Source organism: Seriola lalandi, unplaced genomic scaffold (genome assembly GCF_002814215.2).
Source record: "Seriola lalandi dorsalis isolate HSWRI2012SDOR001 ecotype SW California unplaced genomic scaffold, Sedor1 jcf7180002054519, whole genome shotgun sequence".
Taxonomy (NCBI): Eukaryota; Metazoa; Chordata; class Actinopteri; order Carangiformes; family Carangidae; genus Seriola; species Seriola lalandi.
In genome coordinates this window covers 1,648,895-1,666,310 of record NW_019525072.1, presented here as the reverse complement: position 1 = coordinate 1,666,310, position 17,416 = coordinate 1,648,895, and the positions used below count along the sequence as shown (strand labels likewise).

Here is a 17,416-nt window from a genome sequence, read left to right as displayed (position 1 = left end):
AATTCAGGAGGTTAATCTAGCTGCTTAGTATTGAGACCCATTCAGAGGAGGAGCATGATGAAATCCATTAAAAGAGGAATCTTGAAAGTTAATGAGATCAATGACATGCATGGCAGCATTTGATAAGGAACATTTTATCTTTCAAGAGGCTCGATACAAACTTCTTTATACTACTTTTGTCATATATTTGGCCGGGGAGATGTGCGTGAATGTCCTGCTCAGATGTTCGGATGAATTCCTAAATCACATGAGGTCTCTGATAGTCCTGCCTGTGGCCTGGATGTCACAGAGCATCAGGCATCAGGTTTGATTTGATTTCTGTTTGTGATGCAAAGCAGGGAACACATCTGATTGTATTCTGTTCCAAGACACCATCACTAGATGCTAGATAATTGCAGATGCAAAAAAATAAATAAACAGAAAATATCTCAAATAAATCCTTTAATTTTAATTCCTTTTGTTTTACACTTATTTTCGATGATCACAACGGAAACACTAACACAGAAAAAGATGAAGTAGAGTTTAACAAACGGTTCATTTTCATCAGTGTTACAGCGTCTCTCAATAAAGCTGTTATTTTTTTCTTCTTCAGTTACAGTACATTTATTAAATAAATTTGTCACTGTTGCCTATGAGCTTTTGTCAACAGATTTCAGTGCAGAATAACCGGCAGGGTGATTTTATTTATTCATTTGACATTTTGCTGCTGCATCATGTTGAGAGCTCATTTTAACTGTAAACCAGTGGTTTAATTTTGAGCTGAAATGAGGAATAAATAAGCAAGTTAGGCAATGAATATTCAAGCAGTGTCATTAATGTCAGACTAGTGTTGGTGGTTTCTGGTTAATGAATTAATGCTGGCTGCCTACTGATGAATTCGTATGTCATGTCCTGTATACAGTAAAGAAAAGGGGTTTCTGTCTATGCTTGATCTTTTAAGGAAATGGCACTTAACATCAGAATAACCCAGCATGACGTAAAACCATTTATGATTATATTTTAATGTCTGAGTTGTCTGTTTTATATTAAGCTTGTGAATTTATACATAGTTCAATAGACTTGTCATTTGAACGGTTTGTTGAAGATACCCTCATTTATGTTTTAACATGTCTCTCGAGGTAGCCATTTTAAAAGCAGCACTGTTTCTGTATGGCACCCTCAATCCCACTTAAAGTCTTGTCCCACAGTTTCATAGAATTTGATATTAAATGGCCTATAAAACTCCTGCAGTTGCTCAATGACCTCCTGGTCGATCTGCACGTGAGTCCTACCCTTGGATTTGCCGAGGCAGCGCGGCTGGCTGCTGCTCTCCGGCTTCTTCAGACAGGGGAAGCCTTTGGTTCGATTAAAGTAGAAGTGCTTGTCCGTAATTATTCGTTTCAGTCCTAAAAAGTCCTGAACGCGGCCCATCTCCCCGGCTGGATCGGTGATCAGCCGCTCCCCGCTCACAAAGTGCATCTGCGACAGGCGGAAGTACTGCAGCCAGTTCTCCAGGTGCAGGATATACATCCCGATCCGGATGGCGTTCCAGGAAGTGTCGACAAGACCCAAACTTCTGTTCTTAAAGGCCAGCTCTTCAAACGTAGGGATGTCGGGCTTCTTGGAAAGAGTCTGTGTGTAGTCAGAGATGGCTCTTGTGACTGGGTTGCGCACCACAACAATCAGCTTGGTCTCGTGGGACATGCTGGAGATGCGTCTTGGTGCCTCTCTGGTGACAAAGTAGCTGGGAGTCTTCTCTAATGTGATCTGGCTGTCTAGTGTTCGTGGCATTAGTCCCCTTGGGAGAGAAACAAAAGAATAAAACACAGATGGATGAGTCAGCAAGAGCTGTTATGTTCCTGTCCTGGAGTTTTTCCTCATGCTTTTTCTGTTTCATTGATGATAGAAAAGTACAAGTGAGAGGGAAGTTTTAGTTAAGGAATGCAGACGTAACCAGTATTAAAATCAACCCTACTATCAACATGGGTTGTGATAGATGCACATTTACACATTACACATTAGTTTGTATGGCATTTTAGGATCTTAACGACACCACAACAATAAAGAGAGGACAAAAAAAATGCTGAAACACCAGTTGTGTGTGAAGCATACATTTTTGTATTTAAAAAACTTTAAGAAACTATAGGTACAGTATGTTGTCTTCAGTGTTCTTCAGATCCATTTCTGTAGAAAAACAATAATTGGTTAAAAAAAAAAACAGTCTTAAGTAATAGTGTAGTTATGCAGAATTTTATCAAACCCAGATACAGAGTACGAAATAATGGTAGACCCAGCTCTGATAAGCTCAACGTGCATGTATTTGTTAGAGATTCATTGGTGACAGGACAGCTTGTACAACACAAACATGCATCATAATTATCATCATCATGCTGCCAAGATGATGGCTTTGCAAACTACAGGCAAATGTTTCCATTTGTCATATTTGTCATGTGAGTTTTCTTTCCCAGTGTAATGTGTCATTCTGCTTTGACACTTTGGTTCAATAAAAGTTGATTAAGAGGCATCTGCTGTTGACTGCTGAGACAATGAATTACTTGGCTACAATTCCTAGATCGGCCATGCTTTGTTTCCCGTTTCCTTCAAATAGAAAAGAGACAAGTGAAAAAGTTCCAACTGCAGAGTGCTGGAGCGCCGGTGCTCATGCTACAACAGTCTGCAGGTCTGGGGTGAATAATTCCAAAAATGGTCAAAAAATGGCTTTTTACTTTTATGAATACAGAAGATATAGAGCCTGAATTTCTCTGTATCACAGCATGTGAATCAGTTTCTGGACCTCGGGTATGTTACCGCACAGCTCTGATGATTAAATACCACGCTTTCTTTATTATTATTGTGGGAAGCCTTCGATTAAAACCTAACCTTTCTCAAAGCTTTCTCTCTCAAGGTAGGGGTAACCATAGGTTACTTCTAAAGTGTTGGAAATATTGATCCATTTAGCTTTGTTTATGAATCCTGAGTTGTTGGCTTGGGTGCCTCAGGGCCACTAGGCAACTATCAATCTTTTATGAGAACACCACCTTTTCAAGCAAACAACTTTGCTACACACTAAAAAAAAACTTGCAGCCTTTTTCCAGGAGGTGCAGAATCTAAAACAGATCTTTGGTTGTGTGCTGAGGAGACCGTCTTCGTTATCTGCCTTGTCAAGTCCATACATTTTCATCATCCTCAGAGATGAAGATTGTGTTGGGGAAGAGAGGATCCTGTATGTTGCTGGTTCAAAACTGGGCTCAAAATGTGAATACAAACAGTGAGAGGTCACAAATGGCTCTGCTTCAAATCGTGCTGTTTACAGCTGACTGGGGTCAACTACACAACTACATACAGAACAGGTCAGTTCTGTAGACAGCATGTTTACACATACACACACACACACACACACACACACACACACACACCACCACCACCACCAAAGCATGAGGATATTGGGAATAAGGTTTTCACAAAAAATAATGATTTTAGATTAAGAGGAGATTTGACGACGAGATGTTTCCCCTCAAACAGGTTGTTTTTGTTTGGATGTGGACTGCACAACTGCAAGTGAGTCTGTCCATCAGAGGAGGTTGCAACATGTGCTAACTTACCTTGAGTTATTGATTTTTACAGCTGTTATGGTTGTTTACTCCTAGTGAGTCTCAATCCCGGATAAATTACATGACTGTTACACAGAAGTTATACAACACTGAAGGGACTGATGTAGACAAGATGGAAATAGAGGTGTGAAAACTCTGATACAGGATCCAGTGTCTTCTTTGCGATCAATTATCATCAAAGTGCAAAGACGGGTTAATAATGTTATAACATTAAGAAAAACAACAGACGCTCTGCTGCTTTGATATGTTTCTGACCAGTTACGACCTGAAAGTAAATGTAACACAGACACAACTCACCACAATCGGTCCAGAGCTAAGACCTCATTTACGTCATGTATCGTTAACATGATACATGCAACACGTTTTTGAAAGGTGGTAATACACGCAGAACACATTGGAATGACATGTGGATCACACCTGGAGCTGGTCTGACACCCACTGGATCTCATCCAGGTGCAATGAGTACAGGTTGGGTACTTTTTGTGACTTTGGTGTAGTGGCTGTACGGAGGTATTGCAACTTGTGTGACGAACACTAAGAAATAAATACATAAATACATTTTTCTCAGTCTCACAAACTCAACGAAATGACTGTCAGAAGCTAATCCTTTCAGTCCAGGAACATTGGGAAAGTCTAGAAGAGCCATATGATTGAATTATTTTATCCCATTCCAAACCCTAATGCTCTCAACTGGCTTAACTGGCAAAGGACTCTGGTGAGAATTCTTTATGGGCCTAAAACCACTGAAGCATGTGAAAGCTTTCTGAGGCTTTTGTGAAGTATGCGCTTTGTGAGCGACTTTTATAGGAATAAATACTGCTCCATCTTTGAATACAATATCCAGATTGTCTTAAAACGCCCATAGAACAGCATTGTTATGCGTCTTCAGTTTGGTTAAGTTAAGACACAAAAGACTTGGTTGGGTTTATACAAAAGAGCTGGGTTTGGGTTAAACTGACTACTTCATTAGTGTTATGGGTTATTCATGGATATGATAATAACCACTTGGTTGACAAGTCCACCAGTGCCATCTATCTAATTTGCATGTACAACCAATACAACCAATCACGATGCGGGCAGAAACAGATGTAGATGCAAAGGCCCATGTTGAATTGTCATTATCCAGACGGAGGAGAGGACGCAGTGATATGACCAGTCAAATCTCAAGCAACGGACAAAACCATGTGGAAAAATGTGAGGGAAAAAAACAATGCAGAGTCAAGCACAACCCTTCTGAACCATGCATGTTTTTACCCACCGGTAAAATAGCAAAACTGATACGGACACACCCTAAATGCGCTTTAGACCGGAGTAAATACAGGGTAAAATTCTGCAGTCATTTAAAATAATTGTCATTGATGGATCAATAAGTCCTGAAAGACTTTAGTGTCCGCTTTTGAGAAAAACCTGTTGCTACCAATTATGTGATGAATTAATTGCATCTTCAGTATCTGTTCGCACAAGGTTATACGAAAACAGAATATTAACAGAAGCTTTGGCTGTCTGTCATCCAACTATGACTCTAATCTTGCTCAGTGACTCATTTAATTGATACCCACAGCAGCCATGTGCTCTGAGCTCTGAGTGTGTGATGTTTCACCTGTAGTTGTCAGTTGTCCATTCAAAGGATTGTTTAACTATCTGTAACTGCAGCCAAGGAGGACAAGGTGCGGTCCAATGATCAAAGCATGCTGGTCTTGATTTTTATTGAAATCAGTGCTATTTATACTGGATGCTTTCATGTCAGTGGGAGCAGCCTGGACCGATAAGTTCCAAGTTGCCTGTCTTGGAGTGATGTTAATGAGGAACACCGGGGGATTCAAACATGTACTTTTTTTTTTTTTGTTTTGTTTTTGATCTAGCATTTGTAGTTGGGGCACATGTTCATGTTCGTTTGCCTGGTTATCTCAAAATTGATTTTAATGGCTAAACATTAACCGTTAATGGCCATATGTGCCTTCTTTTAAGTGATATGATGAAGTGATGAACAAAAACACTGCAAGTGATGAGCAGAAAATCTTCTTTTTGAATACTTTTCTTTGCCTCGCTCAAACACATGACAGCGGCAGCCTCATTTATGTATCTGTTCGTTACTGAGATAGCAGGAATCAGGCCAGAAGGGGAGCATGTGATACCTGAGGCAGGTGTCTGAACCAGACATCAGAAATGTACTTTTCAGGGATTTTTCTTTTTCTCCTGTGCCCCCGAGAAAACTATCAGCACTGCACACAGCATCTGAAACGAAAAGATAAAGTTGTGGGTCTTTACCGCAGCAGGTTCTGGTGTGCTTTTAATAAATCTGTTCATTTCTTGCCTGGTAATAATTATTTGCAATTAGAAAATATACATGATTGTAATTCCAATAGAATCACTTGGAGGGTAATCATGTTTCTGGAAGTTCAGCATCTTTATGCAGGTAAAAAGAAGTAGAAATGTTACGATAGACTTTAATGTGAACATCTTTGCTTTTTTGGACTTACACATGAACATGCACACACACACACACACACACACACACACACACACACACACACACACACACACACACACACACAGTTGATTAACTGACATTTGAGTGAAGTGCTCTGATTGATTAACACCTTCTCAGGCAAAGTCAACACTAAATTCTTTGGGGTAATTTACAGTCTTCCTCACAATTCTTGGTGCAAACTTTAAGTCAGGATGCATTACGCGCTTGGCTGTGACATTTTAATCACTCTGGGAAAATGTGGACAATCTGCTCAATACTGTAAATGAGACCTGTTCCTGGTTGAACAAGAGAACATGGTTGAAAGCTGATTTGTTCTAGACGCTTCAGCATTGAATTTGATGCTGTAATTTCCTCGATCCTAGTTGGAAACTTTTGTAAATAAAATAGCAATTTTTCTGAATTTAACATTGACATCTGCTTTAATTTATTATATAATATATTATTATAATGATTTGTCGGATATTTTATTGTACGCATTCCAGCAAATTAACATATTTCTAAGTAAATAGAAAAAGGGTTCTGGCTGGTTAATATAAATATTAGCAGCATCATTAACCCTAAACTATCACTACTTAAATTTCAATGCATCTCTGCTCTGAGATGAAGAGAGTTTCTTACACTACATAAAGCAAACAACCCATTGTAACAGTGAGGACCAGCTCCATCTGATAAGACGCAGTGAACGTCACAGGATGTGAAAGAAAGTGGGTGTACGGCAGCCACTGATGGGTACGCACAAGGTGTTCTTTCCTTGTGAAGTCTTTGCTTTAAGTACCTTCACAACAGGGAGAGGTTATTACTATTTTAAAGTAATCCACCGCAGGATTATGTCCAATATGAAAACAAATGAAGCAAGCTCTGGAACCAAACAAACTTAGCTAGATGCTGCTTCACACAAGCATAACATATATTCATTATTAAATATGGCATTTATATAACCCAGCGGGTGACAGAAACCACGTTGGACATGTCAAGATGGCATGAGACATTTGGAAGAAGTTTGGATTTTGGTTACTTAACAACACAACACAACCAAATATCAACGACTAATGATGCTGAGTGCCAGCTGAGTGCCTGCAGGGAGAATTTGAGCTGTAAAATAAAACATAAAATAACCATCTTGTCAATTTTAACTATGCTTTTAACTATTCCAACAATTCTTGTCTGTAATGATTTGATTACATGTCTTATATTAGCTCTATCGCCCACTTGGTGAGAGGAGAGGAGGAAAAAAACAAAACGAGCACCCATCTGCAACACTTATCTACAGGTAGTTAGGGTCAACAGCGGGAACAGTCATTGCCACTCATTAATGAGCCACAGTGTGCTGAAAGCTGGTCTGCATATCGTACTGACCCTGAAACAGCCTGCTGGCTATCTCGCAGAACGATTTATCTCTGTTGGCGCAGTGGAAGCGGGAGGTCTGGAGTTCACACTTTAGCTCCCTCTGGATGCTGCTGTATCATTATGGGGGAATAAGCCACAAACATGGATGTCTTTATTTGAAAGTACCAAGGACTCCCCATTAAACCCTGATACACCATTCTCCTGCAGTATGCATTTCCACTGGGAGAATATGCTGCAGTTTCTACAGCAGCAGAGTCAGTGCAGGACAACAATTAGATTGTTATAGCCTGGCCAATCAAGAGTAAGGCTCAAGACAACAACAACAACAGGGATATTTCCTGAAAATGAACACTGAAAATGAAAGTGTGCAACAATTGAAGTGCGAGGACCCCTAGAAAGCAAATTATCAGCAAAGTATCTAAAGCTAAAAATGAATCCATGCAACAATTTCTTTGACTTTTCAGACAACTTAATAATTGTCAGTTCCCTGGTTGTTCTATTACACACAACATTATAAAAACATGAATGTTCTTCATATTTTGTGTACTCAGCCAGTCAAGACGAGCACTTTATGCCCTAAAGGGTTCATTGAGCAAACACCAGTCTGGAGAAAATGTAATGAAAACAATATAATACAAAAACAAGTATATGGCTGGACCACATATGGTCAATGATTGAGGACTCCAGTAAATGAAGCAGTAGTTCCACGACGGTAGTTTAAAACTGTTGTGGAACCGCAGGAAACAACTGATGTCATCACGTTGTATTTGCGTCCGCCTAGTGTCAGGTGGTTTCAGCTCTTTCTGTTTGTTCCTCTCTTACTCTCTGCTACAGTATTTTAACACAGCTGAATTCACATGTTTTCATTTACATATTTTTCTGTTTCTGTTGTCGGACAATGAACAAGTAAGTAACAGTTACTGAACTGTGGCCCATTAGGACCACATGTTAACCAGCGCTCACTTCCAAGCCATTTCCAAGCTGCTGGTCAGCACTGCAGTGCACGCAGTGTTGTCTGACTAAATCACCAAACACGTAAAATAAAGAAAACGGCTGTGCTGTGATTTCTGCTCTATTTACGTGCAAAACGATCACTCAGAAAAAAAGTTAGAAGCGACAGAATATCTTTCTGCATAACAAACCGCTGCCACTCACTGAACACAGTAGACACAGAGAGGTATGCCTCTCACTCGCGGGGGAAGTGCTGGTGACTCTCTTCTTTGGAAAGTAACAAAAGTGACAAAAAAGTGACTATATTTGTTACGAAGTGCTTTTTTTGAAAAAAAAAAAAAAAGTTCAGATCTTCAGATTTGATAAATGAGCTAATTTGACAATTTTTTTTGTGCCAATTCATTTTGAAAAAGCGATGGCCACTGGGGAAACTTCAACACCATTGGCTGTCCAACCAGTGGAGTAACTTCATGACTCAGTCACATGGCATTTGCCTGACCAATGATGTAGGTCAGTTACATGTTTATAGGGTTTGCCCTGCTGTTGTGGTCCAGCGAGAAAACAGGATGTTCAGTCCTTAAGCAGCTATTTATTTGACTGTGAGATTGAAACGACCAGAACAGCTCCTGTGGTTAAAGGAGCTATTTGCAAGTTTTGCTATTGCCACATACCCAACGTTAGCATTAACAGGTTTTTATATCAGTTGAAAGGAAACGGTGCAAGTTCAATATCAAACTTCATTCCTTTACTCACCAAGAGCTTTCTCCAGTGGTGGAACACCAATGCCAATGTTAACTTTTCTTTTGCTTCCATTACTATCACTTATTTTCTTCTACTGAAGTTAGCTAGCCCCATTAACCAACAACCCCCTGTTTGGCTGAACCATCTCATCACTTCCCAATAGCGAGTTTCCAGTCTGCATTGAAGAGGTAATGTTGCTCACATGGTGTATTATAACCGGTTGTACTGTAAATGCAATGATGGTTGAAGCTCTTTGCAGTGACCATCAGCACCACCCTGCTGGTAAGAAACCGTGCTCAGCGGCAGAAAAAATGTACAAATTGCCCCTTTAATTTGTGGTTGGCTAAACATGTCATCATATTTCAATATGAAATATTGGTATGATGTTTAATTACTGTTGTGTTATATTCAATAAACATATTGTATAACTATCTTTTGTGCATTTGCAATGACTAGTGGTGATCAGAATGTGTCAAACAACAGATGATAATTGACCAACACACACAGGCTTCAGAGAAGGGACATTGGCTTCTGTACATCTCTTGGTTTCCAGATCAAAAACAAAAACTAAACCTTTTCCAAACAGAGATATAAAATCAGTTCAACACAGCAATTTTCTGTATCAACCAAAACCTCTGTGACAAACTAAACAAAGATTTGACATTGAAAACCTTTTGGTCCAAGGCTGCTGTATTACATTACAAACTGCAAACTGAGATGCACCCCCTGTATGTGGTACTGCATATATATAGATAAACGGATTAAAAAAAAAAAAAAAAAAAAAAAAGCATGCAAATTGCTGCATCACTTCCATTACGTAAGTTTTCTTTCACAGTGTGAAGCTGAGCTGAACAAATGCGGTGAAACAGCGGACTGCTCGGCTCCAGACAGTGTGTCTTGTTGAACAACTTAAACTTCTAAAGAGCAGCGAAGGTTCATCAGGGATGCAGACGATCAGAACAAGTAAAGGTCAGCTTTGAATCATCTCCTTGTGAACAATCAATGAACTCAGAATTTATTACTGTCATTTCACTCTGGTTTGAACCTAAAACAACGCAGCATAGATGCAATATACAAGCCCCACTCAAAAAAGCGAGCAAAAAAAAAAAGAACCAAGAAATGTGGGATTAACCGTTACACATATTTTCACATATAGGCGATATGTGGTTTTCAGACCTCACACGAGAAACGTAGACATCACATGTGAAAACATAAATTTTACATGTTGTACGTTTAAAAAAAGGTGTATTCTCCATCGAAACTAAGTCACTGACAACATGTTACAAGTTCAGTCATATTTCCACAATCCACACCTATAGTCATCCAGTAATCTGGAAACTAACCAGCATTGAATGCACCCCATCTTCCTTATCACTTGTAATTTATCAAGGAATACTATGCCAACAGACTATTACTAATATAGCAGTTTAATGAGTTGGAGGATTTCAGGCAAACCTTGAACTTAGAAGCCATTAATCACGATGTGAAGTGTTTCTGGAGGGTCAGGCGATGGTAGATTTAGAGAATGGCCTCCACCTCCCGCTGGACAACAAATGTTTGTCATTACAATGACTAATAAGGAACCCAGCCTATTAAACAATATGCTGGCTCACAGGCTGGACCACGGAGAATCAAAGTATCCATTCCATGCTGTGTTTGTCCAGTCTCTGGAGTAATTTAACAACAAAACAGTTACACAGTAAGTTATTAGAAAAAAAAAGGCTCCTCTCATTGCCTGTGTGTTATCACAGTAAGCAGCATGCAGAGCAATGATGGTCACAGTCCTTGGTAATAATATACACAAAAAGCTTTGGTGTGGAAACAAAAATGTCACCGTGCTTCACATTTTTCAAGGGAGTAGTTCAAAAAATGTTATCAGAGGTACTGCAAAGAAAAAAAAAAACCTTCAACACACAAGCGCAAAATAATTAAAACTGCAGCTTTATGTTTAGATAACCTAAGATTTAATTATAGTGTCACAGAAACGTGCAGTGAGAAAAGTGAACAGTACAGTAACTCTGAATACACATGAAGAAAAAAATAAAAATTCTATGCAAATGCCATGCAGAGTTGGACTAATTGACTAATGAATTGCAGTCTGGTTGGGAAAGACTCAGGCTTATTAAATGAGTGTCTGAGTTGTGCCCTGTCCTGAGAGCCTGTCACAGCAACTTCAGGGTTTTTGGACATGGTAGTGTTTTCAAGTGGGAGCTTTCACATATGCGATTTTTGTCTTATTTGAATTGTAGCAAATTCCCTTTTTCTTCCATGATTTAATATAATTTCAATATATTTTTTGTAATAATCATTATTCAAGTCCTGATTAGAGGATTTTCAAAACTCTTTGTTTGCAAACTTTCTTTCCATACTTTTAGAAAGTGTCTGTAGGAAATTTTGCTTCATACAAACCATTTGTCCTTAAATGTCCTGAAAAGCCAATAGCACGCACAGACCTGCTCCCTGCCATCCAAACCCATTAACAGTTTATTTTACGCAGGTAGACTGTGCAGAGAAAATGTTCTTATGCCGCATGGTTTCTCATAATGTCTGTACCACAGCGCTTCCTAAAAATGTCATCTTCCTCCTCCCGGATCTGACAGAACAGATCCAGTCACCACTGGAGAGGCCGCTCCATTATTAAAGTATCAGTCACTTAGATTACAGCTGTGATGACATCTGATCATTAATCACCAGCAACAGAAGCCTGCCACCTTGAAAGTCTATTAAGAGTTAACAAAGAGCAGTCCAGACGAACACAGCAATCCCACGGCCAATTCAGCTAGGTGAGGAACAGAGGTGAATCACAATTCAGCGTCCTGAGAATCAAGCATCTATTTCTCTAATTTAATTGAAGACAAATTGGTTGCAAAGTGCAGACTGTCAGAGCCAATAGAGGATCTTTTCAACATCAGGCCTGTCCTCAGCCACATAATAGCATCAAAACATATTTATAACAGGACAATGCGGCCCTGCAATACTGTAAAAAAAAAACTGCATAATGTTTTTCACCTTGGACCAAATCCTATTTAATCGCTGCCATTTCAATTCTAGTCTCTTGTTTTCTTTGAAATAACAATTATTCATGGATTGGTCTGCAGAGGGGAATGACTGACACTTGCTCTCCTTGAGCAATAACAAGCTGAATTGATCTGAGCTACGAGCTGTCACATTAACATATGGCATGGGGAAAGCATCCGCGGACACTGAAATAAAGACACTCAGACAAACAGGGAAGCCTCTGAAATCCTGAGCTGTTTCTAAACTTATGTTTATTTTTTGTGGGGTTTTTTTGGATACATTTATAATAAATTTGATGAGGAATTGCTCTAATTTCAACTAGTGAGCACATAAAATCAAATCTTTAAAGGCTTTTTGCAAGACTCTTCTGTATGGCAGCTAAAATAAAAATGTTTTATAATACTATAATTCACGTGAAATGACCTTCATTATAATAACATTGGGACATTATGAATGATAGTCTTAATCAGTGATGTGCAGATTATGTCCTGCCCCTTCGCACTGTAAGTAATACCCTCCCTCAATTTCTCACCTCTTAGCATAGTTTATCTTAACTGACAAAAATTGAGATTTCTCAGATTTTCATCAAGACCGGAGCTCGGAGAAGTTACTTCTGGGTTTACAGTGTAGCCTGTAGCAATGTGAGAGTCAAGGATATTTATAAATGGAGAGTGGACGGTCCACACACCTTTAGTGGTTTCACTCTTTACTTAGATGGTGAGAAAGTTCAAAAGGAAAGAGAGGAGTCGGAGGAAGAAAAGCACAGGCAGGATTTGATCCCTGGTCAGGGACACACTGGCTTCGCCAAGAGGAGAAAGTTAACAAGCTGATAAGAGCTAAGGATCGCTGACTTTTGAAGTCACATCAAGTGAAAAACTAGACAGTCGTCAGTCATGTATCACTTGGACTCGCGCAAAAACACAGTATCAAACTAATGACTTCCTTAACAACCCTGTGTCCTTAAACCTATGTTGTTATACTGCATAAATGGCTTTGCCACATGAGTAAATGCAATGTAAAAGTACAATTATGTTCACTGGAAAAATTCTCTCCAGTCCAGTAAAGGTTTCATTGTTGTGCTGCACAGAAGGGAGGCGTTTAGGGTGGATGATGAGGACAGGCTGAGTCCTTGGTTCAGGCCACTTAGGCACCTTGGTTACAAAAAGATTTTAGTTTCCTATTAGTTAAATTGTGAAAAAGAAAATGATCATGTCTTGTCCTTCAAGTCAATATTGATTTACATATTAATATGTCATCAATACTTGCAGCTTTCCCTTGAGTCTGAGGTGCCTAAACATAAAAATGTTCATTATTCTATATCTTACACAATTGGATATTGCTGGGAAATTAAATGTGGTGCCTGTGAATATTTTACATACTGAACTAATGGGCTGATGATTCAGTACACTGAATGTAAAAAAACAACAACAAAAAAAACAAAAAAACAAACAAACATTATGCTTCAGGTTGCATTTATGCTGCCTGTGTAGACAGCTAATTATATTACGTTATGGTGGAAATGTCGCTGGATTATGGTCAGACCCAACATTTTTGGTGGCTTGAATGGCTGGTGTACAAAGTGCACCCTGTTAAATGTAAATAAACATGTTGTAACTGCTTCACTCGTCCATGCTATTTTGGTTCCTTCGTGTAATATTGTAGTCTTAGAAGCGAAACTAATCACTGCCGCTCATGTGATCCACGTGTAATTACACCTTGCAAGCAAAGCACCAAGGAAGCATAGCACAGAACCAGCTTTGGCTAAAATGAGGGATTAAGCAACGTACATAATCTATAGGAGAGAAGAGAAAGACAAGTACAAGGATGAAATAATCATGATTTAGCCCCTCTTAAGTAATAAGCAACATATGAGATAAGTTCGGTTAAAGTTCATTTATACGGTGTAATATTCATAACCATGACCTTGTGCCTTTTGTCTATGTGTCTATTACTGGAGGGAACTTCAACACTTGTGTTTGAAGTCACTGTGGACTTTTTCAGCATTAAAACCAGGCAACGATCTTTCCTTAACTTTAACCAAGTGCTGTGAGTGCCGAAACATTAGACCTATCATATAAAGCTAAATAACTGTGCATTGTATTGTTAGTAAAACAGGTACGCTGTAAATATATTTTACTGATATGTTCAATCGTATTTGGGACTTGCCAAATATGTAAATTAACCACATAGGCCTATCCTGATTTCGAAAACATAATCCAGTTGTTACGTTTTCCTTCAAAGGGTATTGACTGTTCCACATTAGGTGTATATAAACATAATTTCTAGGACACAGGGTTGGTGAGACAGATAACTGAAAAACACAACAGAAATGCTCTCTGGGTAGACATGGCGTAAAAGTCTACGGCCTTGCTAGCGGCTCTGTGAGGCATTACATAGGCACCGTGGCACTGTGCAATGCTAACATGTAATGTTAAGTACAATATTGGCCATGTTCATGTTGCTAACATTTAGTAGGCTACTTAAGTTTAGTGTACAGAGTACAGTTGAGGCTGATGGGAATATCATATGTTTGTATGTATTTAGTCATAAATCAAAGTATTGGACAAAGAGAAAGTTTGACCTGATGATGATGATGATGATGATGATGATGATGATGATGATGATGATGATGATGATGATTATTATGATGCTAATGCAGGAAAATGAAATATCTTGTAATAAATTCAAGTCTGGACCAAAGCGGTTAACTGACTGACTAATAAGCAAGTGATTGAAAGTTGTGAAAGCTTGTTATCCATCTACACCAGATTGAACTGGCACTATCGATTGTTTTATTCCAAACACTAATGCTTTATCATGTGATTGATCCATAATGTATGCATGATTACATTACTTCCTGAATTATTCTATTAAAGGAATAAAAGCACCATCTATCTCACATTTCAGATTGGTCTCATTGGGGAAATGTCTGAGAAAGACTTGTTTTGTAATTAATGTTAACCACTACATGTCTCTGAGCTGCACTGGAATGAAGACAGCTCATTAATAATGCAGAGTTACGCCTGACCATCTCTCACTGTATAATGTGCAGTTTTCTGTGTTAAATGAGAACCATCTAACTTTCTGTCCTCATCAACCTTTCTGATGATACTGTTCCAGAGCTCCCTGCCTCCCCGAGCCAATTAATGTGGACCTGGAGAATATTCGTGGCTGCAGCCTCTCATACAATTTCAACACTTCTCAGGGAATCTACTGGAAGTGCCTCCGACTCATGTGAAATCAATAGAGCTGAGATGCCCTTTTAAGTCCTGATGGTGTATAGCGACGTGTTTTTGTTTGATCTTTATGATTCTGTGGAGATTCGAAAACGTGGCGAGAAAAGTTCAAGGAAATTGGTGGCTGTGAATTGTCTGTTGTATCAGGTCCTGTATGGTTATGTGAAAACCCTTGTGCAAAATAAATGAGGCCACGTGTGTGTTCTGTTCAGGAGACACAGTAATGAACACTGCACCATTTTTCTTCTGGGCCTAAATGATCTGTCACATGCTTAATGTAACAGGACAGATTGTGCAACAGAACTGAACAACTGGCCGACTGAACAACTGGCCACTTCACTGAAACTGACAAGAGTTAATTTGGTGTCATGTACGTTTCTGTCTGGTCAACGGATATTAGCTATAAACAAGGTGTTTTGAAATGTGTCAAAAAACAAGCGTCTTTTCCTCTAGAGAAAACAGCATGTTGAGTTTTAAGCATTTTGATGTGGCTGATAGCTCAGAAAAAGTTGGCAATCAGACCTTGTGTTGAGAGTATTTTATCATACCAACTTACAACAAAGTCAATAATGAACTTTTGTTGTCAAATGAAATAGTACATCAACAGAAAGTGAATGGACCATTTTAGCCCCTCAAAGCTGTGATGGTAATTACAATTATTTTGTCAAACTATTGCTTCAAGCACAAACTTGGATCATTATGTTAGCATGTTAGCAGTTAAAAGGCTAATGTGTTTAATTAGTATGCAATGAGAGTACTGATATGAGATTATGACTTAAGACTGATGACAATAGGGGGAATTGTTTTAGATATGTAATGTCGCGAAACTGAAGTGGAAAGTGGCACTAAATGATACAAAATCATTATGATTCATCCTCTGGGGATGGTGAATATCTGAACCAAATTTAATAGAACTCCAGGCTACAGTTGTCACAACATTTCATTTTTGACCAGTTCTGGATGAACTTTTACAGCTTCTCAAATATTAAGAATTTCTTGATGCTATATTTCATCTTTCGCTCATTTTCATTATCGATTAATCAGCAGATTATTTCTAGGTTTCTGTTGTATTTTAAGGATCTTGAGATGCATCTTTTGGTCATCTGGTTGTTGCAGGTTGTGATCTGAACATGTTTTGTGTTGTTCCTTTATTGCTTGATGAAGGTCATTTTAAAAAGGCCACTAAAATCATAATCATTAATCGAGATAAAGAAAGAAAAGAAAGAGAAAAGATAACTGATCGATTATGATGATAAGAATAACTGTAATTTGAAACCCATTGATAGACAGAGATATACAGATAGCCTATATAAACTGGGCTATTAAAGACAGCTTATAGCAGCTCAATGCAATAAATCACATAAACACATGTAGAACGTGAAAATACAATATGTTACTTGCTATAGAGACAAATGTGACAGCTAATCAAAACAGAAAGATACTTCGTGACGTGCTGCCAACAACCCAAACACTGTGACAGATAATCACAGAGGGCCAGTCTAATACAATGAACATCATGCGGTCACTCGTCAAGTTGAATAACGGATTCTACAGCCTGAATTAATCCCATCTTTGTTTCCAAGGTGCTGTTTAAGTGTTTATCTTGAATACATGAACTGTCAGCTTGTGACAAGTGTGCAATATCCCAGTGTTGTAATTTTCCTTTCGTGGCATCATATCAGTGAGGCACCTCGATTCATCTCTGCTTTAATCTTGAGTGACAGAGAAAACAAAATCGAACTTGTGTAAAAAGCCCCAACCTCTGGTCTAATAGTTTGCTTACTGATGAAGTAAATGGCTGCCACTGCATCATTAAGCTGCATTAAGATGGTAGATTTATGTGCTGGTGGAGCAGGATGATATCTGAAGCGCTGATGATTGATTCGACAGTTAAAAAAAATTCCTCTGCATCTAGCACCTTTTCGCATGCTCGGTCTGCTGCGTTCGGTTGTAGTTCAGATGTTTAACTGGTGGGTATTTGGTTAACTTTTGTCAGTGTGATGTCTTAATGCTTGTTCATAGAGGAAGACCTACAACATTAA

The 17,416-nt window shown here is 38.8% G+C and overlaps 1 protein-coding gene across 1 annotated transcript in view; it reads right to left on the bottom strand.

Moving 5' to 3' along the window:
* Window positions 1–428: 428 nt before the first annotated feature.
* hs3st2 (heparan sulfate (glucosamine) 3-O-sulfotransferase 2) overlaps window positions 429–17,416 on the bottom strand; it is a 21,055-nt gene continuing 4,067 nt past the window's right edge. The window contains exon 2 of the mRNA XM_023413784.2: window positions 429–1,777. Coding sequence (XP_023269552.1) covers window positions 1,159–1,777 — 619 coding nt within the window. The 3' untranslated portion in view covers window positions 429–1,158. The remainder of the gene's footprint in view (window positions 1,778–17,416) is intronic.